The 22,242-nt window shown below is 40.4% G+C and overlaps 1 protein-coding gene across 8 annotated transcripts in view; it reads right to left on the minus strand.

The window, feature by feature from the left end:
- Positions 1 to 22,063, minus strand: part of mink1 (misshapen-like kinase 1) — a 29,976-nt gene extending 7,913 nt beyond the window's left edge. For 2 of the 8 annotated variants that reach the window (XM_053441231.1, XM_053441227.1), the window contains exons 1-24: positions 20,706 to 22,063; positions 16,152 to 16,217; positions 15,179 to 15,361; positions 14,977 to 15,087; positions 14,797 to 14,887; positions 14,116 to 14,246; positions 13,970 to 14,024; positions 11,440 to 11,518; positions 9,996 to 10,171; positions 9,831 to 9,900; positions 9,508 to 9,718; positions 8,340 to 8,447; positions 7,620 to 7,706; positions 4,895 to 5,071; positions 4,626 to 4,796; positions 4,101 to 4,367; positions 3,648 to 3,727; positions 3,445 to 3,548; positions 3,254 to 3,345; positions 1,994 to 2,145; positions 1,733 to 1,850; positions 836 to 952; positions 438 to 549; positions 90 to 239 (exon numbers count right to left, since the gene is read on the minus strand). In XM_053441231.1, the coding sequence (XP_053297206.1) occupies positions 90 to 239; positions 438 to 549; positions 836 to 952; positions 1,733 to 1,850; positions 1,994 to 2,145; positions 3,254 to 3,345; positions 3,445 to 3,548; positions 3,648 to 3,727; positions 4,101 to 4,367; positions 4,626 to 4,796; positions 4,895 to 5,071; positions 7,620 to 7,706; positions 8,340 to 8,447; positions 9,508 to 9,718; positions 9,831 to 9,900; positions 9,996 to 10,171; positions 11,440 to 11,518; positions 13,970 to 14,024; positions 14,116 to 14,246; positions 14,797 to 14,887; positions 14,977 to 15,087; positions 15,179 to 15,361; positions 16,152 to 16,217; positions 20,706 to 20,762 (2,965 nt within the window). In that variant the 5' untranslated portion in view covers positions 20,763 to 22,063. The remainder of the gene's footprint in view (positions 1 to 89; positions 240 to 437; positions 550 to 835; positions 953 to 1,732; positions 1,851 to 1,993; positions 2,146 to 3,253; positions 3,346 to 3,444; positions 3,549 to 3,647; positions 3,728 to 4,100; positions 4,368 to 4,625; positions 4,797 to 4,894; positions 5,072 to 7,619; positions 7,707 to 8,339; positions 8,448 to 9,507; positions 9,719 to 9,830; positions 9,901 to 9,995; positions 10,172 to 11,439; positions 11,519 to 13,969; positions 14,025 to 14,115; positions 14,247 to 14,796; positions 14,888 to 14,976; positions 15,088 to 15,178; positions 15,362 to 16,151; positions 16,218 to 20,705) is intronic. The other 6 variants (XM_053441234.1, XM_053441229.1, XM_053441228.1 and 3 more) reach the window with 5 other exon arrangements.
- Positions 22,064 to 22,242: the final 179 nt, after the last annotated feature.

Here is a 22,242-nt window from a genome sequence, read left to right on the forward strand (position 1 = left end):
AATGTAAAATCATTATCATTAAGTTAGTACAGTGAGGTATATAATCTCTGTGTTTTGCATTCACAATCCACTATCGAGTCTGCTCTCACCCCAAAGTGCAGCACACAGGATCTCAGCGTTGAATCTCTTCTTGTACTTGCGGATCTCAGGTGTGTCATTGGGAGGACGTGTGTTGGTCGGATTGACATTCACCATGGATCCTTTTCTCACCTCCATCTTAAGCTGCTCAAACCTGGAGCCTGAACATTGAGTAAAGGAAATTCATACATTTTTGAAGGAAAACACAAGCCAGGGTAGCCTGGTACGAGTAACTAGAAACAAATCTCTCATTCTTTCAAGTTACAATTTTATAATCTTTTTATAACATACAATTTTAAACTCGGTCATTATTTAGTAATAAAAAACAAACAAAAAAAACCTCAAAGCTTTTGACTCACCGGTGATAGACATGTTATCCCCTGCTCCTCCTGGTGAATGGTACATGCCCAGATCCACAAAGGTGGTGAAGGAGGACTTGCCAGATGCTTTAACTAAACCTCTGGACTGATACTGGAGAAGCAGAGAGATAGTATGAGTCGTGTAAATCAGCATCATGTCTGAGGAGATGAGACATGTTTGTCAGACAAATTGGTAAAAAAAACACACATTTCTGTAATATTTTATGTTGCCATGTCGCATTGAAACAACAGTTTTAAAAATCTATATTATTAATGACAGTCCACGAACAAGCTGAACAAGAAATTCAAAGTGTAATGAGTTCACTTCATGGCTGACTTAGAACATAAAAATAAAGCAGGCATTTAGGACAGATATACTTAGGGTCAGGAGAACTTACATCATAAACAGAGTCTTTCCCAGGGGAAGAGTGACTGGCTGTTTCAGTGGGGGAGTGGGAGGGCTGCACCACATCAGGCAAGTTAGTGTATCCATTATGGCTCCGCTTCTCTGGGGTCTTTTTTATGTAAAAACATTTTTAATAAATAAATAAACAACAACCAAAGACTTGGATCTAGGCTAATCTGATGCAACCAAGTCAAGCTCAACAAAAACAAAAGATGTACTGCTTTTTATATCTCTAGTTTCTAAACTAGCTGATGCTGTATGATGAGACCATACAAGTTTTATCTGCTTATTATAAACATTCAGATAATACAAAATGTGAAAGCAATTTATAGTTGCATTTAAAGTTAAAGTTTTAAAGTGTAAAGAGTGTTTGCACCTCACTTTTTATACAGTGTATGTGCTATACACGGTTATGCTAATGGTTTTAGCCATGCTAAATAGTTGCTAGCCTCCATACTGGCCAGCTGAGTATGATGCTAAAGTTAGTGTAGCCCCGAAAAACACACCTTCACTGACTGCATCAAACAAAGAGGTTCAGACACTGACAGGAGCACCAACCCATGGATGTGATGCAACAGATACATTTCATCAGTCTGTTCCTTTAAAAAAACTAAAAATGCGTTGCTTTAATTTAAGAAAAGAGGAAAACGCATAACAATTGGACTGTTCTTTGTTAGCTCTCCTGTGCACAGGATTATGTGTTATATATAGTAGCATTATGCACGTCTGCCTCCTCTTTGATTATTTTCATCATAGTAATGGCTGAAGAACATTAAACGACCCACTGGCCTAGTCTTGTTGCCTTGTAATATTCTTTGAGCTGTAATGTGTTGAATTTACACCAAGTCACGATGCATGTTAAGCATCCTTACGTATACAGATGACTCACCCTCTGCACCAGCATGGTCTGATCCCCATAGCCACCAGCTTGCTCTCCATCTCCCACCTCGCCTTCGATTTCATGAACCACCATTGTGTTGACTGAATCGGTGTCTGCATCCCTGTGACTGAGATCAAGAGGCACAGATTGATGATGAGAAAGAGGCAAAGGAGAGTAACGCCATATCAAAATCACAGGAAGTATTGAATTCTTCTTTAGAGAGTAAAGTCGATAAATAGAAACTACTCTCTGAAGTATTTGTGCTGTTACCGATCTGTGGGGCTTTCTTCCTCCTCTGGTCCCTCGCCACTCTCACTCTCCTCACTGCTCTCGCTGCTCTCAGAAGAAGAGGAGTAGTCGTTGGCCTTGACTGGTGGCCTTGGCTGCTCCTCAGCTCGCTCCTTGGCAAAGAGACCATGGTCCTGCAAACATATGCAGTTCACCACTGTTTACCTAATGAATACATTCACAAAATCATCCAGAAATAACTGCAGCTACTTAAGAAGGAAGCAAATAATGCAACAGTAATATATGCATTACTTATTTTAATGAAAACAATCCTGACACTGAAGGTGAGGTGTTATCAGGAGGATGGTTTCAGAAACAAACAAACAGTCACAATGTAAGTCCAAACCATAGACTGTAGAGAAAGATGGACAACGAGTCTCCACTTCCTCCCATTGGACAAAAATGAGGCTGAAATATCCCTGATACAGGCGCCGCCATCTTGTGTGGATCTAAAATCTGTGCTTTAGTGATCGTGGTGTGGAAACAATGTCCTGCTGACACACATGCTTCAGTCATGAATTATTATCATCTGTCAATCATGACTTTTAACTCCTGTTTTAAAAGTTACAGGAAATTGAACACTTTAAACAAATATTTAACATGTACTACTTTTTGTTGGGGCCACATCCTGTCCACCAACAGGTGGGGCTTATGAGCTTTACTGAAGCCAGACACAAGGGGCTGATTAAGATGAGTGGGCTTCACTTCTGGGGATAAGTCATGTTGTTCATCATTATTTACAGTCTATGGTCACGACTCTGAATGAATATATTTTGGGATGATATTGAGCCATGGTTTCAAGGTCTTTGCTGAGTGAAGGATGCTCACATACCAAGCATAATACAATTAAATAATGACAAAACATGATTTACTGAATAAATAAAGACGAACATGAATATGTACCACAGCCAATGAATGCCGATAAAAACTGAACACGTAAAGATTTTTAATACTAACCTCCCCTATAGCTCTCTTGTAACTCTGTACATTTGAGGCGAAGTAAATAAAGATTTGAAAAGAGGAGAAACATGAAGGGAAAGAGTAAAAGTGTTGAGTAAAGTAAAAGGTTATTTGAAAATCATCAGATCAGGTGCATTATGCACACTTGGAAATAGAGTAGAGCATATGTACAGTGCGTTAGTGTTTTTTAATAGCTGCTTATTAGCAGTATTATGTATTGCATGCACCCATTATAAGAAGTGAATAGTAGACAGCTAATATAATGTCTTTATGAACACCTACAGCAGGACGCCCGGGGCGGGAGGAGGTGCGGGACTCCCCTGGCTTATGGCGGCTATCGTGCGAGAGAATGGGCGATTCCATTTTGGAGGAACCTGAAATCACAGTGTTGTATGGTGTAGTTATATTTCTGAAATCAGGATTACTGCAAAGACAGTCTGCAGAGAACTAGCACTGGGGAGGCAGGGACTCACTGAGAATGCGATGCCTCTCAAGAGAGCCAGTCAGGGGCAGATTGGAAATGATGCTCATACTGTCTCCTCTCTCCCAGCGATCATTGCGGCTGAGATCTGGATTACTGCCATGAGGATATATTCAGGATACACATCACTTAAGTCAAGTCATCATTAAAACCTGTCGGCATTAAGTGGACACTAATGAAACGGTTTTCAGTTACCTGGCTCTTACTGGATGTCTTATGCCAGAGGTGAGGTTGGTGTTGAGAGCTGTGGCAATAGACGCTGTCCTTTGGGGAACCTGAAGAAACCAACATTACTTTTTCCATGATTTTGTCAAGACAGTTAACATTAGAAATTGACCAACGGTTGTTTTTTTATTTTTTATTTTTTTGCCTTGATGATCTTCTGATGTCAGATAGACCATTTGAGCTGTAAATGTAGAGACAATTGGAATTACATAAAGCACCTTTGAAGGTATTCACTTGAATGTAATCCTTAACAGGTCAAAGTTTTTCCCCCTGGATGTGAGTTAGTACGGGGTGTAAATAAAAACAAAATGCAGGTCAAAGAAGTGGAGGGTGAAGCTGTTAGATGTGTCAAGCAAATCACGTTTATTACAAATTTTTTTAGGGTTGCAAACCTTCTGCTGAAAAGCAGCCTTGAGTTCTTACCTTGGGTGGGAGTTCCACATCTGGCAGGCGGATCCAGGGCCCACGATCCTCTCTGATTTGATGTGCCTGTGGTACGGGGGTTTCAGAAGTGGGGTCAGAGTTTTGACGCACCAACTCTCTAGAGTGGATGGGGCGGGGGCTGGGGGTGAGTGAGGGATCCTGGGTGGGGAAGGCGGACATGGTCTTAGTAGGTTGGTCGCAGAGGGACTGGGAGCGAGGAACAGGGGCAGCATAAGGCTTCAGAGGAACCAAGTGAGCCATCTGGAACTGCAGAGGAGAGGAGCAGCAGCACACCGGGAGGAAAGAGCAGCCAAGCAGAAGAAAGAGCGCACAAGACAGTTGGAGAAGCAGGCCAAAGTGGAAAGGTGATTTTATATTAACCGGGAGGAGCCAAATGATGGGAGGAGAGGGAAAAGAAGAAAGAGAAGGTGTAAATAAGGTTGCATAGACTGGGAGAGGTAAAGCAGCAAAAAATTAAGCATATAGGTGTTAAGAGGTTTTATCAATTCAATTTTAAACACCCACCTTGCCCTGTCCTCCTTGGGGTTCAACAGGCCTCTGCATCGGTGGAGTCTGAGCAGACTGGACCACTCCTGACTGGCTGATAGAGTCTGAGCGTGACTGGATGGCAGTGTCAGAGACAGTGGTGCAGATTTTTGGAGAGCCCTGTCTGTTGAGTTTACTTCTCTCCTCCACCTGAAATACAGACAACAGTAAAACAATTTCCCTTGTAGGCCTTTGTACAGTAGTTTGACCGTGTTGGGTGGTGCTGGGAATGTAGAAATCATTTCTACCTCACGAGCCCAAGTGGGTTTGTTGTTGGACTCCAGGTTTTTGTTGTAGTGGTAGAGCTGGGGCTTCTTTTCTTGCTGCTGTTGTTGCAGAGACACCAGGTAGGCATGCTCCTGCTGCAGCTGCCTCTGGAGACGCTCTGACTGACGCTGCTCCTCCAGCTGCTTACGCTTATACTCCTGAGCAAAGAAACACACTGCAGTCAACATGTTGCTCACCTCAGACGGGACACAACAGACTGTTGAGACAAACTAAACCATCGCATCTGCAAACAGAAAGTCTCCTTTCAATTCAACTCCAGGCTGAGATCTGAATATTTACTGACCACCACTGATCCCCTCTCACGAGACAGAAAGTATTTGGGGCAGACTCTCTTAATTTGTACTCTATTAAACTCGTAAATATCACCAACCCACATTAGAACAATATTGATTGAGTGTGTAACTCTGCATTTTTGTACTGTATATTAAACAGACAACATGAGTCAATTGACTTATTGGTATTTCATTGTGAGTAACAGGCGCTGGTCTCCAAACCTTTTGATTGCCACTGTGTTCTTAAGGAAACAAGAAGGAAAGAAAAATGAAAAAGATTCAAACATGAGTAACTAAATTGTAGACTGAAATTCATTACATTCGCACGCTTTAAATGCTACTGAATTACATGAATGTCTTAAAAATTCTTTCCCACAAACAGTCAATTTTCTCCATTTGTTCTTAAATTGCACATCACTGTGGGCCACAAAGAACTAGATATTACATGTCAATGAGAAAATCTAGTTTGGTGCCAGATGAGGATGCCTCACCCAGGTGTCTCCTTGAGTGGGAGGGGGATTATAGAGTATCACAATGGAGGCACTATAGTACATCCATTGAACATGTGACGCAAAGAAACATCTGCTGCCATTGTGAACTTAACACAGCTCATACTTTGTAACACTGACATAATTTATTTTCAAGATGAGGCCTTCACGGCTCCAAAATAATTTGGATTCTCATTTTCCTTGAGGCCAGTGATTATATGCATCTATTCTCATGCAACATATTTGAATTTTGATATTCCTTTTTGAAAAATAATAATACCAAGAGGAGCCCAGTGCAAGATTAATAAGATACAATTTTCTTTTGTGAAGAGCCAACTGCAAAGCAACTTGTTGAACTCAGATGTTACTGCCTATACCTTCAACAATCCTCTTATGGTGGCATCATATCTTAAAAAGTATCTAACAAATGAATTACCAACAAAGAGCAAATATTTTTACTAGGGAATTATAAAACCTGACTATTTTTGTTAGATTTCTTTGGATTATTTGAAGTGGTTTAATTCCATTTATCCACTTGTGTCTGCTTTACAGTGGTGAGCAGTATCATATGAGCCATTTGGAATGACCTGGTTTTCAGCTTTGTTTTGTTCACAGTATCTCTACTGTGTCAAGCTCTGGGCTCTAACAGTGCCATTGCAATACGCGGATTTCATTGTGTGCGTTATATTTCTGTAGTAGATATATTTCCGTGTTTGTGGTAATTGGCCTACTGCATCACCTAACATCTACTGAGCTTAAGCTAGCAGCCATTAAGATACCTCGGTAAACAATAATGATGCTGCCTCCACTGTACCTCACCTCCGGCACGATGCATTCATGTAGCTATGCAGTTTCCTTTTTACGTCAATCATAGTGCTGTATTGTCTTCCCAAACAATTCAACCTTAGTTTCATCAGTCCACAATACATTGTCCTAGTAGTTTTATGCAGTATTGGGATAGTCTTATTGCTGAGGACACAATGCCTGTACACCTCTCAAGCATGCAGGTGTTAATGAGCTCCAATGACTCCTTTAAGCATTCAGATGTTGGTCTGGGCTAATTATTTATGCTGCTCATCTTTCTGAGTCATTTTAGCTTTGCGCCCACTTCTAGGGAATGTAGTTGCAGAAATAAATGATGTCCATTTATAGACAGTCTACGTGTTGAACGATCAATGTCTGAAGTCTATGAGATTACTTTGCAAGATTTATGGGAATCAACATTCCGAGATCATACGTTTTCTTATCATCTCTTGAAAGGCTTGATTCTCATCATCAGATGCTTCGGGTGACCAGAGAAATAAAAAACAAAACAAAATACCTGAGAAGCACTAAGCTAGAGCTCCATTCTTGTTGCATTGATTGGACTCCATGTTTAGAAGTAATTCCTGACTCCAGCTAACTTTTGTCCAATAGCTGAGAGGTTTTAATACTTTCTCCAACCCACACTGTCAATGTTACAATAAAACATAGGTGAAATGACAAATAGTCATTTCAGGCTGTATAGCTGTTCCTTTTTCAATTGCTGTTCAATTGCAACCCTAACCCTAACCCAAATTGCATCGCAACAAAGTTTTTCCGGCACTGATCCCCTGAATCTACTACGGGGGCACTGGTGTTTACCTAACCCTCAGTACATGCCATGCATTTACAATAGGAATTATGTGTTTGTGTGACATAGGAGGGATATTTGAAAAACTAGTCAGGAACAACGAGGTCAATCATAATCCCATCGCCAAAAACAGAGCCAAAAATCTAGGTTAGTGCCTTTTTTAGCATATTTCTAATCAAGCACTGTACTTTACATATATTTCAGTGGTAAACAATAAATCTCCTTTATTCATGAGGTATTTAACCCAGAAGATGGCATGGAAACTCTTTGCAGTCAAAACAAAAACTGATAAAAAAAAATGAGGACTAGTTACCATAAGCAGTGCCTGCTCCTGAAGCAACTGCTGTTGAAGGATTTCTAACTGTCGTTGCTCTTCTTCTAATTTATGTCTGATGAACTCCTGAGCACAGGTAAGGAGGGAGGAATTATGGGCATGGCGATGGAGAAAGATGAGGGGGGGATATGGGGGGGGGGGGTGGGGGTTGAACATAGAGGCAGACACAGTTATGTAATATAAATCCAGCAAACAACAGAACACATGTTGTACTGATAAAAATCAACAGTTCTATCACTGAATTTAGGTGAAAAAATAAGAACATAAACCATCCCTGTTTTGAAGTGGTAACTCACAAATTAAAGTCAGCATTAAAATGCATCAATGTGTGGCGCTGAACCTCAACTGTGATCAATTTCTAGATTAAAATCATTATAAAAATATCAAGCAGTATTTTATGATAGTAACTACTAACCTTATACAAACATAAAATCTGTGTTTGGCATTGTGCGGTGATAGTGCTACGATGCCAGACTCTTGTGTTACTGAGGGTAGACGGGAAACGGAGCATCAGAGACGCAGAGAGCTCACCCACAGAAAACTCATCTCTGAATAAATACACTAATTTAGACCCTTGCTGCTATGGCAACCTACTCGTGGAATTTCACCACCAGGGCAACTTGCAGTGTTGCTCTTGGACACACCCACACTTCACGCTGATTGGCTGATCGCAGCCCCATGTCTCCTGTGGTTGGTTACCTGCTCCCTCTCAGCCAGCCTTCTGTCTTCCTCCCGTCTCATATCGTCGAGTCTCCGGTGGGGACCTTTATCTTGCTGCCTCACCATCTCTCGCTCTTTTCTCTGTTGCTGGGAGAAAAGGGGGACAAGAAAAAGAGAAATGAGTGTAGTGGCGATGTTTCCCACAGGAGAATATATGATGGATAACCTGCTTCAAAGCAAATCCTCCCTTGTTTTATGTGCCAAGAGTTGTATCAAATAAATTAAGGGAGGGTGCAGGGCGCAGATGAGAGGATGTGAGTCATTCTCACACACACTGTTCACAAACACACAGACACACAACAATAAGATCCTAATCATCCTTCTGAGTGTGCTGCTTGGATTCAGACCTTCGTCTGTGAAACGGAGCCCACTTTACCTGCTTTTTTAAGAAGCATAGAAACAAGATTTAATCTTAGTGGCGAAATGAGAACCTCCCACTTGGCAGTGACACAGCTCTGAGCTCCACTGATTGCTGTTGGCTAGTTACTGTTGAAAAAAAGAGCCAGATAAAACAGGAGGGGGACATGGAGGTAGATTAAAGGAGTACAACCTTACTGCAGCAAATTACCTTACAAATGCTGCACCACACTGATAAGCAATATCAGTGTAAGAATTTCTCATTCAAATGGCATATAACCTCTCAAACATTTTCCAGATACTGACAGTTTGTCACTTTGTGGGCGGCTGGGGCTAATGAGTAGAGTGGGTCATTGGCTTATCAGAAGGTTGGTGGCTGGATCTCCTGCTATTGTTAACATGTCAAAGGGCTGGATGCTGAAAAAGTACTGTTGACACTGAAGGTGATTTGAGATTTTGTTCAGTCCTTTCATTAGCAGCTAGTTATAGAGACTGAGTTAGGGACAGAAACAACCTGACTGATGTGTAAAGTGCACTGGTGTTATCTACATGTGGTGTATAGACCGCATTCCAAGCTATTCAAACATTGTTATTCTTGGATGTCATATTATCTTATTACTTACACTCAGGGTTTATTCATATTAACAACCAAAGCAATACATAGTTGGTAGTAGATCAGACACAACACATTACAAGGAAGGTACCAATCAGACCTTTATGTTACATTGCAAATTTCACATAACGTCAAACTATTCCTTTATCGAGTCATGATTCCTTAGCTTCACAATACCTCTTCAAGTCTGCGGCGCTGTTCCTTCTGCTCCTCGATGCGTTTCTGTCTGTCATGCAACAGTTGCCTCTTGTGTTCCTCGGGGTCCCGGCGCTGAGCAGCCAGTTGGGCCTGCTGCCTCTTGTGAGCCTCTGAGCGCTCTTTGTTCTCCTGCTGCAATCGCTGGAAGTCCCGCCTCAGGGTGGACTCACCGGGTACATTGAGGATTGAACTGATGAACACAATTAGGGATATGATTATATGATTTTGGGGAACATCACTCACAAGAAGAACACAAGTCAGGGATTAGCACTACCTAGACATTGATGATAACTTTCAATTACCTTGACTCGCGGTCTTCTCCACGGTTTTCATCCTCTTCATCACTACCACTGTACTCATACTCTGTCTCTTCTTTAAAGAATAAGGAACAATAATTTGTCATATTCTGAGGAAAACACCATATTTCCGGGGTATCACCCTTTTAGACCTCCACATCGTTTGCCTACCTTTCTCCCCCCTTTTCTTGCGCGTGCGGTCAATGTGGTCTTTGAGCTGAATTCGAACCTGGCGCTCAGTGGGCTGGTCCCTGATGAAGGAGTGCTTGAGCAGCTGTTCTGTGGATGGTCTACTGGTATACGTCTTCACAAGACAGCCCTCGATAAAGTCAATGAATTTCTTGGACCTGGGAGGGAGGGGGAGGTCAGAGGATGATAAACTAGTGAGGGAGAGAGGGAGGGTTGGGAGGCATGGAACAGCTGGGTTGTTCCATTACCCAGAATTACAGACAGAACCCAACAACACTCAGAAATATTCAAGTGATATAAGATCTGTCTGTAAACTCTTTCATATGTCCAACATGTCCACACTGAACAAAAAAAAAAAATCACATTAGGTAAATCTTTACAGATTAGATTTGAGTTGTTGTGATCAACTAAAACTCAAATGTGAGCTCAATAACACAATGGTCAAAATAAAACATAATCCAATACACTAAAGTAACCATGCATGGACAACTACATGTATACATTCAATAATGTTCATAGATGGTGACCATAATTTGTTGAATTCCTTCTATTCAAATGATATTGTGTCCTTCGGTTGCTTATGTTTTTATATTTGCATAATTTGTTCATTTTGAGTCACACAATACTGACAGACAGTATCTGTAATATTAGAAATACAAAACCTGTGAAAAAAATTGCATTCTGAAAACTGTTGGACCATAAACTAATCTACCAATAGGGTGAATTAATGAGAAGAAGGAAAAGCAATAAGGGCAAAATATAGGGTAGGAAAAAGAACATGACAAATTAGTTAAAAATACCAATGTCTTGTCTTGCTCACAATCACATTTGTCTCAGACTTGCCAATTTGAGTAAGGGACATCTTACACCGACGTTGTTCCCAATCCAGGAACAAATGCATCCAAAATAACTCTGCTTCAAGAAACCACACAATTTCTTGTAATTTTTCATAATCTTTTTCTATAAGCACTTAACTTTGTTAATGTTGCTCTGCAGTACCCAGGTTTCAAAACATCAAGTAAGTTTGATATCAAAGTGTGTGTAAATATGCTCTCCTGCTCCAATCTGATTTCCTGATGTTGGCATATCACATTATTTGTTGGATCAACCAAGCTAAGTATTGAAGAAGTTATTTTCAACAGGAAGCTTTATAAATATCCAACTGAAGTTTTCACTGATTAAAATGAGGCAGTCATACTTGTTAGCTGATGATAGTTTTAACAGATATGTGTCCATGTAATTTGATAGGGAAAACACTGGAACATAAGGAGTTCTGCTGCAAAGTGCCAGACAGTAAGAGTTATATTTTCTTTCATAAGGGTTTTGAAAGTTTTACAAATTAAACGTGATGCGAGGAGGGCCTCTTTAAGTTACGTGTGAAGTGTAAAGATATGACAGTAAAAAACCAGGGTGGTGAATAACTCACCATTTTTTGGATTTAAGTTTTGGAGGGGGATTCCTAGGAATCAGGAAGAGGGCTCTCATCGGGTGCATGTCACACAGGGCTAGAGAAAGAGAAGGAGATTATGAGAGTTGTTAAGTATTATGAAATCCTCTTACCCATGCTGAGAGCTGCAGTACGAAGAGAGAAAAATGAACAGCAGAATACATCTTATTTTAAGGCAGACGTCATAAACATGGCAGATTGTAAATTCAAGCCTCCATTACACATGCTCTTTGTATCCTTAAACATTAGAGCTGCTGTGATCTAAGGCACCAATCTTTCCTGACGCCTCAGGCTTTGTTACATTGAATGCAAGAGCAAGGATTGTGAGTCACTGTGTTCCCAGCCTAGGTAGGTAGCTAAACCTGACTGGTTAGCTTTAGAGTTTCACAGTAAACAGGCTTTTATAATGCAATATTTGGAGACATGCAATGTGATTTAGATGGCCAAAGGCATTTTAAGGGGTCACATTAAAAAAGAGGGATCACAGTTATACTGATATTGTATATTCAACATATACCATACATGTTTAAAATATATTAAAAACATTGAAATTAGGCTTAAATAAGATTTGCTTTAAAACATTTTCATCTCAAGGAACAACAACAACAGTGTGGTGGCATTCCTTTTTGGCCTAAAACTGTTGTTTTAAAATACAGATACAAATCTGTTTCAAACCTCTCTTCCTAACTGAAAAATAAAAAAAGAATCATATCCCCATGAGTTGAGAAAAATGTGATTTGTAGTGTGATAATTTGTGAGACGCTGACAAACATGTTGTAGCATGTTGTTTCAGTGTTGGTGTAAGACTGTCATTTTGATTTGACTCAATGAAACAGTGACTTACACCACATATAATTCCATTGCAATAGCATCTAATGATACTTTCCACCATTGATTAATCCAATCAAAAAATAGCAAATACTCAATTTATTATGTAGTTAATGGAGCATTTGTTTGTTTGTTTTCTAAACATTTAATACACTTCTTAGCTTTTAACGAGAAACTGGTTTTGGCAGAACTCGTAAAAGATCAAATCTAAACCTAAGTTATATTGTAATTTTAGTAATAATTAAGTAATAATGTTGTTGGAGTTAAGCACATGTGTGCATAATTTATAATGGTACATCACAGCTAGCCTATTAGCCTTATGTCAGACACAATAGCAGCCACATGGTCTGTAGGAGCTCTGTCGTTGTAGTAATGTGAATGTGAAAACAGCTTAAGAACACTGAAAACATTTATAGTAAGGTCTAGTGGTACACATTTATTAAGAATAGGTGACTGAACTCAAAGCTTATTTGTATTATTGTGTTGCTTACTTTTTGATTGGTGTCTTCTTGAATAACATGAGGACTGTTTCAAGTGTTAAGTGGCTAACAGCTGCTAGCTGCTTCCTCACTTGTTTGGATCTGTCATGTACTATTACTTACACCTGCCTATGTAGTCAATGCATGAAATGCAATTGCAGTTAAACTTGTGTTCAATTTGATCACAATGTGTCCCTGATGAACTTCAGAGGTGGTTTGGTTGTGGTCAATGTGTCTTGGGTGCATTTATACCTGTACAATTGTAAAAGTTTATCAATTTTTTAAAGCTGAACTACTGGACAAGTCTCCAACAACCATGAAAAGTACATTTTCTATCCAGGTGTGCAGGAGGATTCAAGTCTCCAAACCACCTCTCTGTAAACCTCAGACTGCTTCGACATTAGTTTCCAGGTTAATTGTGATGACAAAAATAAAGCTACTTTATTTGAAATTGAGATTGGAGTTGAGCAGATGAGCGTTAAAACTGTCACACTGTGAAAAAACGTCATTCTTAAGAGTCAAACTTTAGAGTGAAGTAACAAAAAGGTATTTTTAATTTGATTTTGTTGACTAAACCTCAGTCATTCTACAAATTAACAATTAGCCGCTGGTGGCTTTAAAATTAAGGTAGAGTGAAGTCACATTTTCAACGATGCAGAGCTCGTAAAAAAGTGCCACTTCTGCTTTAATGGCCAATGCAGTAACAAGTAAGTAAGGAGTGTAATGTGATGCTTGCTGTAGGCAGGCTTATGATTGCTACATTATACCAACTGGTCAAAGTAAACAGTACACAAGGAGCAGCAAGTTACTTATGTTGTGTCACTGTTTAATAGGTCATTTCTTTATACACAGCTGGGATTTATTTTGCATTGTATCTGCTCCTCTTAAGCAAGCACTTTGCTTCTTAGTCGGGGTTTGACAGCAACTCTCCAGGCAGACACATTTACCCACTGAGCAGACCAGAGAGAGATTTGTGCAATCAGCCTCCACAGGCCAACTGCCAGCTCACGACTACGCTACCTTGATTACAGTGACTCAGCTGCCCATCTGAAGACCCAGACAATAAGGCTACATATGCAAGACAGACTGATTCATGGGGTCTTTAATAATGCGCTTTGAGATGATGAAAGATGATCCGAGTGCATTGAGATGCACGATTCAACTAAGAAAAACTAAAATAGGTAAAAAGTGTATAGACTTACGAGGAGCTCCCTCTGCCATCTCAATAGCTGTGATCCCCAAGGACCAGATATCACTCTGCAAAATACACAGGATCAGGTCAGTCTATCTTTCATACGCTCTCACAGCATAGTGCTCACACACACAAACAAAAAAATGCTTCCATTACCCTGTAATCGTAGGTGGAGTCAGGATTCTCATCACAGGCAATGACCTCTGGTGCCATCCAGTAAGGTGTCCCAATGAAGGTGTTCCTACGCCCGACGGTCCTGTCCAACTGAGCACTCACCCCAAAATCAACTGCACAGGGACAAAGGAATCAGAGGATGTGAGACAATGACTACACTTACGTGGACACTAATATTCCAACTATTGACCTTATTCAGAAAAATACATTATTTTGAGTATGACATTTACATGAGTTGCTAATGGAATATTCCTTTCATAGTTCCGCTTTCATATTACAGAGCATAGTTTGATTATGACTCATGTAATTATGTTCACAACACCTTAATGTCCAATGTTATCTCTCCAGCTTGAAAACCCTAACATGACAGTTTAATGAACAATGATAAAAAACATATACATCGAATGCTGTGAAAAATTCCAATCGGATATAATAATGTGATTAAGACATTGGAATATTCCACATCTTAATTTGATTATTGCTAATTACGTTATTCGTATTTAGGTAATCAGAAATGCTGTTTACATAGCAGTGAGTCGTTCAAACTATTGGCTTTATCGGATCAATATTAGCATGACAGCTTCCATATAATCAGTAAATGAGGGATAGAACATATATATAATACTAATAAAATGGCTCAAAACGTTCACGTGTTCAACATACCAAGTTTGACCTCTGCGTTCTCAGTCAGCAGCACATTCTGGCCCTTGATGTCTCTGTGGATGACTTTATGGGCGTGGAGGTGAGAAAGGCCCTGGATCCAGAAAACAAAGTTAAATCAGGTCAGTACAGAGGGACCTCAGTATCAGATTTATTATGTCTGCTGCAATTGCAATTTCTCACCCTTAGGATCTCTCTGCAGATGTAAGCAATCCAGTCCTCCTTCAGAGAGCTACCCTTTGTGTTTTTAACCAGGTCAGTTACCGATCCCGCCCCACAGAACTCCATCACCAGCTACATGCAGACAAATACTAACGTTAGTGAGCACAATCCTTGAGGCACATTGCTGCAAAATCATGAGGTGATGTAGCAAGTATAGACAGACCCATAGTTGGTCATCGTGTCCTGGTGGACTCTTCTTCACAAAGGCACCGTAGTACGTGGCTATGTTGCGGTGGTGGCTGTATTTCTTCAGCATGTTGATTTCTGCTTTGATTTCCTCTTCTTCCTCCTCAGTAACATCCATCACCTTGATGGCAGCCAGCTGGCCCGTCTTCACGTGACGGCCCTGATTCAAGAGAAAGTTTGACCATTGTTACCGAGTTTTAAATGATCCTTGGACTCATGTTTGCCACATAACTGTGGCTAATCTGCTAGATCATATCATTTTACATTTTTCTCTATTGTTGACTCTTATCCTTTGTATACAGCAACTCTAAAGCTCTTTAGACTGACTGATACAAATTGCACTGGCATGGCAGTAAACTAAATCTAAATCTGAAAACTGAACATTTAAATAGAGCAGGCACTGGAGTGTCCTTGTATCCACACTCAATTTTACATTCATCTCAACAGTGACAACTTTAGTATAGAATGCTTTAAATTCAGCAGCATCTGTGCATTCACCTGGGGTTCATTTTCGAGAGTTGTGTAGTCGTCACTAACGTCTACGTGTTCAAATGCTTTTAAGTCCGAATATGGAGAAAACCTGGAAGCTGTAACATGTGTTGTATTTATGTGTTTCGAGGATATAAACTACAGTCCTTTCTTATTATTGCATAATTATGAAAAGATAAGTAAAAGGATCAAGGGTCAGTCAAAACAATTTAAAATGTATGCATAGAAATATCTATATTGGCTTGATGAACACGCAATTTGTATTCAACAAAAGGGTAACATTTGACAAGTTCCACCAGAGCCACTTTGAGCCAATGGCAAAATTATGTAATTGGTTTATAAGTGATAACGTAAGCAACCCACATTTTTTGGGTTTGAACCTGAGTAAATGTCTATTTCCCCTATGGTTAACACATTTTTCTGTTCATTCCGACACCACACGAACTAACAGCATGACTTACCTTGTACACCTGCCCATATGTCCCATTGCCGACAACCTCGACCAGCTCAAAGATTCCTGCTGGATCCTAAGGGAGACACGGGTGAACCATAAGTCATACAAAAATAAGACAGCAGGACAAATACAGTTGATTCTTGTTGTTCTGGGTTTGTACCCTCATGGTTGAATGCACTTATTGTAAGTCACTTTGGATAAAAACGTCAGCTAAATTAAACGTAATTTAATGTAATGCTGGTACAATGGCTGAATTCAAACAATATATACACTACACCCTGCAAAGGTTCTGCTGACAACACAATAAAACCAGCAAATTATTTATTTTATCATTTTAGTTTCTCTTCTAAACATAAACCTTAACTAAATCTTTGATTTAGTTGACAATTTTTATAAACAAGGATCATTTAGAAATATTTTCCTTTGCAGTTAAAGCATTGTATCTCTATTTAAAAGAGCAGAGCTGGAAACAATCATACACACACAAAAAAAGCCCACAGGCCTCTGTAAAACAAATACAATATATAAAAACAGGAAACTCAACCCAGACAATTCGCTCTGTACACTAAAGCTAATTTAAATCCTGTTTTACAATTCCATGTTTCCATGCAAATCATCTAAGCTAAATCTTCCCAGACAGCCACCCACACACTTGCCACCCACCAACAGGACTTAACATAGAAAGCAGATTTACTTAATATTGATATTACATTAAACATACAAAGATTGATCCTCACAACATTGCATGACTTCTGGGCTCTTGATTATAAGTTGCAATACCCATTTCTCTGACACCAATAATGAGTAGGTTGCTTTTACTTAATTACGCAACCCCCCTCCCCCAAGAGACAAGGGGAAATGACAAGCAGACCCACTTTCATGCAATTTCAATATGGCTGTAAGGTGTGTGGGTGGTGGGACTGCTGCTTTGGCTTTAGAATGTACAGCATGACCTATCCTGCTTTCATCTGTTTCCAATGATGGGCTCGCTGCCTTCAACGTGGAGGGGAAACATTCCAATGTGAGAGGGAAGGTTTAGGAGAAAAATAACATACATACTTGGGAGATCTGGCAGTAAAATTGGGAAATAAACCCGGAGTTTAAGTAAATGCACATAGCTCACATGAATATATAAAGATACTAGTCAGATTTTGAAGCATGTTATCTGCAAGAGCAAAAAAGAGGTGGAACTATGACGTAAGAGGCAGGAGAATGATGGTATGGTATGGGAGAGAATAATGCCATGATAGAGTAGGCGGAAAAGCAGAGGCGGTAGCCTCAACCACGTCTAGCACAGAGAGAGTGGGATGAGAGGAATGAAGTGATAGAAGGGGAAGGGTACTGTTATGTTGGAGGAGTAGCACCACCAGCACACACAGTCAAACATATTGTCAGTAATAATTGTAGAAAAGATAAAGAAGCATTAAAACGACAGGAGGAATCTACAGTCAACCTGATTCAATTCTAAACATTGCTACTCTGATGGTTTTGTGGATATCATGTTAATGATATCACACAATGTTAAACCTCAGGGAACAAGCAATCAATGTCTCTTAATGGCAGGCTGCAACCAGCCAAGAACAACCTAATTTCAACAGTGTATGAACTCCAAAAGACACCGTTTATGGTCCATGGGGAAAATGACCACACATTTCCTGCAGGGGTGTCCACTTGAATAACAGAGGAAGTCTTTTTTTTTTTTTAAAGACCTGCCCTATCTCTGGTTATACAGCTGCAAAAACTGTCGAAATCACAACCCAGGAGTGTTATCTTTGTTTTAATCCCTCAGACGCCAACAGACTAAAAACTATTCTCCAAAAATCATTAGCAGGAAAACCCTAGCTGCCCTAAGGTGTATTCAAATGGATTTCTGAATACTTGCAATACACTGTATACTGCAGTACAATGCAGAGCTATTACCTATGATTAGAATTCATGTTGGAAGGAATGCCTTTTTCATATCAACAAACTAAACCCATCTCACTTTATTATTAAATACCCCAATAGTTGGAATATCTGTCTTTTATGGGATTAATGTTCCACGCATCAAAATTTGTATCATCAACATTAAAGAAGGCAACGCAAACAAACAGGGAGGAGAGTATACGTGACACACAATGGGGTTATCTGAACAAAAGGTCTTAAAACCAGCCAAGACATAACAAACATCTACCTCAGAAGATAGACTATTTCTGTTACATGGATAAGGTTCGGGTGTCATGGACCAGAAAGCACAACTAACCTCACCTTGTCCTGCCTAAGCAAGCCAAAACAAACCCCAGACTCGGTTGCAGGAGGCTTTAACCAACAGCTCATCAAATGACAAAGAATCAAAAGGTGGATAAGAGAGAATGGCTCAACATTTACTCAGAAATGTCTCACGTTTACAAAGTCAAGAAAAGGTATGGGTAACAAGTGACCAAAAATAGCATGCACTGTTTTACTGCAACCAAATAAAATCACAAGACGAAAATTCTCATGAGTTTCATTTCCAGAGGGTAGGTTATTCTAGCTAATCGGCATCCAATATTCACACTGACTAACTTTTAGTCAACACAGGTGGCTGTTGTCTCATGGAGTGGTGTTGGCATTGGAATGAGATGTTTCGACACAAATAACAAGCGCCCTGTTGAACTGTAGTAGATTTCTTTGAAAAACACTTTGACTATGCCACATTACCAGTTTTCATCAAGTAGCACTATGGAAATGTTTTTCTATTAGCATGCCCAGCTTTAGTGGATCATGTGCAGAGACAAGGATGCTATCACCTTAGTGGCATATGATTAGCAAATTGATAGTGGGTGAAGTACAAAGAAGTATTAATGTTGTATTTGTATAATACACTATTTCTTATTGTATGTATGTATAATACTACAATAATTATTGTGCTATACCAGACCACATATTGCAGTGCAATTATTCAGCAAGCCACAAAGATTTTGTCACATTGGACAAAACACTCACAACAAAACACTGTGAAATTCAATGATTTTACTCCCATTCAAAGTGAGATAGTGTGGGCAATCCTCACATACTGTAATTTTCACAAACATTTATTATAAAGAACTTGCTCAGTCAACAATGTACAATGATTTTGAAAACAGATTCTCAGGTGAGGCCTCATTAAATCGGGAAAAGAGGCAATACTGGAACAAACAAACCAGGATTTATATAAACTAAGCTAGATCCCCTGTTAAGCCCCAGAAACCTGTGAAGGCTACACCAAAGTGCTGGAGAGTTTCCTGGTATGTTCAGAGGGCGCAAGCATACTTTTTTGGAATACCTTCTATTTTCTGTTTTTTATTTTAATCAACTGCACTATTCTTCCTTTTACTATTCAAATTTCTTCAACAATGTTAATTACGGTGATGCAACATCCCTGGTGGCAAAACCAAACATTCTCAGTTCTTATATTAAATGTTAACGATGATAATGAACATCTTCTAGAGACAAAGATTAAACAGGACACGTATTATAAGAGTGAGAACTACAATCGTTTAAAGTTTTCTCTTTAGTTGGGAGATGGTGCTCTAATCTATCATTTCAAAGAAGGTCACAGTATGAACTGCACCCAAAAGGTGACTGAAGGTAAGATAAAATACATCTTTTCTTTATGAAGCCAATAAGAGTCTGTCTTAATGAGATCCATTACTGCAAAAATGTTAATATTTCTGACCCATTCCACTGTAATGGACCACTCAAAATGCTGCTCTTACTTTAGACACTGAATGCTTGAAAACAAGGTTGTTGTTTTTTTTCCATCAACTGGGAATAGTGGAATAGGCGTGGGCAGTGGTGATAGAGGGTGGTCGAAACGCCAGGTATATTTTTAAAGCCTCATGCCTCCAGGATGGACCACTGTGAAACACCAGGGAAGTAAGTCCAGTACTTTGTTGTTCTATTCCCCCACAACATCTGACATGTTGTATTTTATAATAATGCAGTATTTTAGAATGATGTCAGTGCTCTTATCAAAAATAAAGTAAACTAAAAATACCAGATCCAAACTCCCCAAAAGCCTGGTTATATGAGTTCAGCAGGTCACCACTGACTCACATGTAAAAAAAAAAAGCAATCAAAACAAAGATCCTAATTTAGGACACTGTGATTCCAGATGTTATAACTGAGTTCATAATCTAAAAAGCTATCTATTTTTTTATATAACAGCAGAGGTCTATGCACCATTGCTGTTGTGTGCAATAAAGAAATAACTGCATACTTAACATTGCCAAAAAATATATCCAGCATTTTGTGATAAGAAGCAGCCATGTTTTTTTTATTAAGAAAATGTGTTAGTGTGGGAGAATTTCAATCTTTATTTGATGAACAATCCGGAAATATATTTGGTAAAATCTGTGACGGTAAAACCAGTGTAAATCAGAGCGTGCAAACATACCAGGCCAAATGATCCTACATTCACTTTATTTCCTGGGTGGTGCATTTTTCTGCTTGTGTCAGACACAACCTGACATTTGACTTCACATGACAGAACATGTACAGGATCCATCTGCCATCATTTGACATGTCTGCAGCACACTTGTCTCGCAATAACAATACTCACCCTCAGAGCTGCGAGGTCGATGTCATCCAGGCTTCGTGTGGGGGCGTTTTCAGACATAGCTGGAAACTTGTTATGTTTGCTAACAAGTTAGCCACTTATTTGACAAGAAGTGGAGCGGAAAAATCGAGACTGGGTGTTTGGACAAGCCTGACGGGGCTTGTCCTGCGAAAGAAAATAATATATATATATATAAAGCAAACAACGCGGTGGCTCTCAGATTAGCAACCACATCGCAGATAGAAGGCACCACAGTCGCACCCAGCGGGCTAGCTAACGTCAAACTCCGGCTGCGGAGCTATGCTGTTCTCCGCAGTCGCTGTGAAGAAAGCCCGGGCGGTGATATCGGCTCAAAACACGTTCAACCTCCACGGGAGATTTCCACAGACAGTAATCGTCACGTCTAGCATCGGCACCGCTCCGGCCACTGGCAGCTTTTCAATGCAATGCACCTCCACTGTTGTTGTTGAACACCTTGCTGCGTTCATTTTGACGAGGCGCCGCGTCTCCGCTGCTGCACAACATCACAGCCACTGAAGAAAACGTTAATGTCGCGGAAAATCTGAATAAAACAATCTATCGGAGACGGATGGTGTTCCGCTGAGAGGTTCCCTGTTAGGCTGCTGGGATAGATCAGATTTATGGCGAGGCAACGCAGTGGTTGTTTTGTTTTTCTTAAGGAGAACGCAACGTCTGATGTGATGGCGTCCGGGTCCGTCCGCACCAGAACTGTCAGGCTCTCCTTATCAGCCCGGGAAAATGTCCTCCCACTGTATGAATATGGAACAGGTCCCGGAAATTGATTGTTTTGGCCTCGTTCGAAACGCGATTCGTCGCGGCTGCAGTTGTCAAACTTGTTACCGCGACTTAAATATTCCTCAAATTCGAGCGCACGAGAACCACCGAGTCAGGTGCGCACGATCGGACGAACGCCGAGCGGCCAGCTAACGCGGCTAAGCTAACCAGACTAAACTGTCTCCCCCCACGAAAAACTTTCCTCCTTCGTCCGTTTTCTCGTGTTGTCAAGTCAGTTGCGCCCAGCACTGCCAACCTTCCGGGGCGAAACACACGCAGGCAGGCAGGCAGCGTTCTCACCAGCCAACGTAACACACTCGTCAGCCGGGGCCCTCGACTCCCTCAAGTTAAGCGTCGCTTTCCCCCACCCGGCGTCCGAAATTTTAAATAAAACCGTGTTTCTGGTCCAACGCTGCGGGGGGCGGTGCAGTTCTTACAACTGTAGCTAACAGCCAAACTTGTTATTTCGCCATGTTTTGCTTCCCAAAGTCCTCCCTCCCACTTCCAGGCTTGGCGGAGTCTTGCGGGCTCGAGCTGACGATTGGCTGCACACTCCTCAAGTGTTTTTCTGCTCTACGGCGACTACGGTGCTTCACCAGGGACAAATTACCTGGTAAATTACACTGGACCTCATCACGCACAACTGATTTTGTGTGCGTGCGTGTGTGCGTGCGCGTGTGTGTTTGCTCTAGTTCGGTGAGTAATCCCAGCAGCTTTAATTGATGACATAATTATTTCTTCATTA

Source organism: Pleuronectes platessa, chromosome 15 (assembly GCF_947347685.1).
Source record: "Pleuronectes platessa chromosome 15, fPlePla1.1, whole genome shotgun sequence".
NCBI lineage: Eukaryota > Metazoa > Chordata > Actinopteri > Pleuronectiformes > Pleuronectidae > Pleuronectes > Pleuronectes platessa.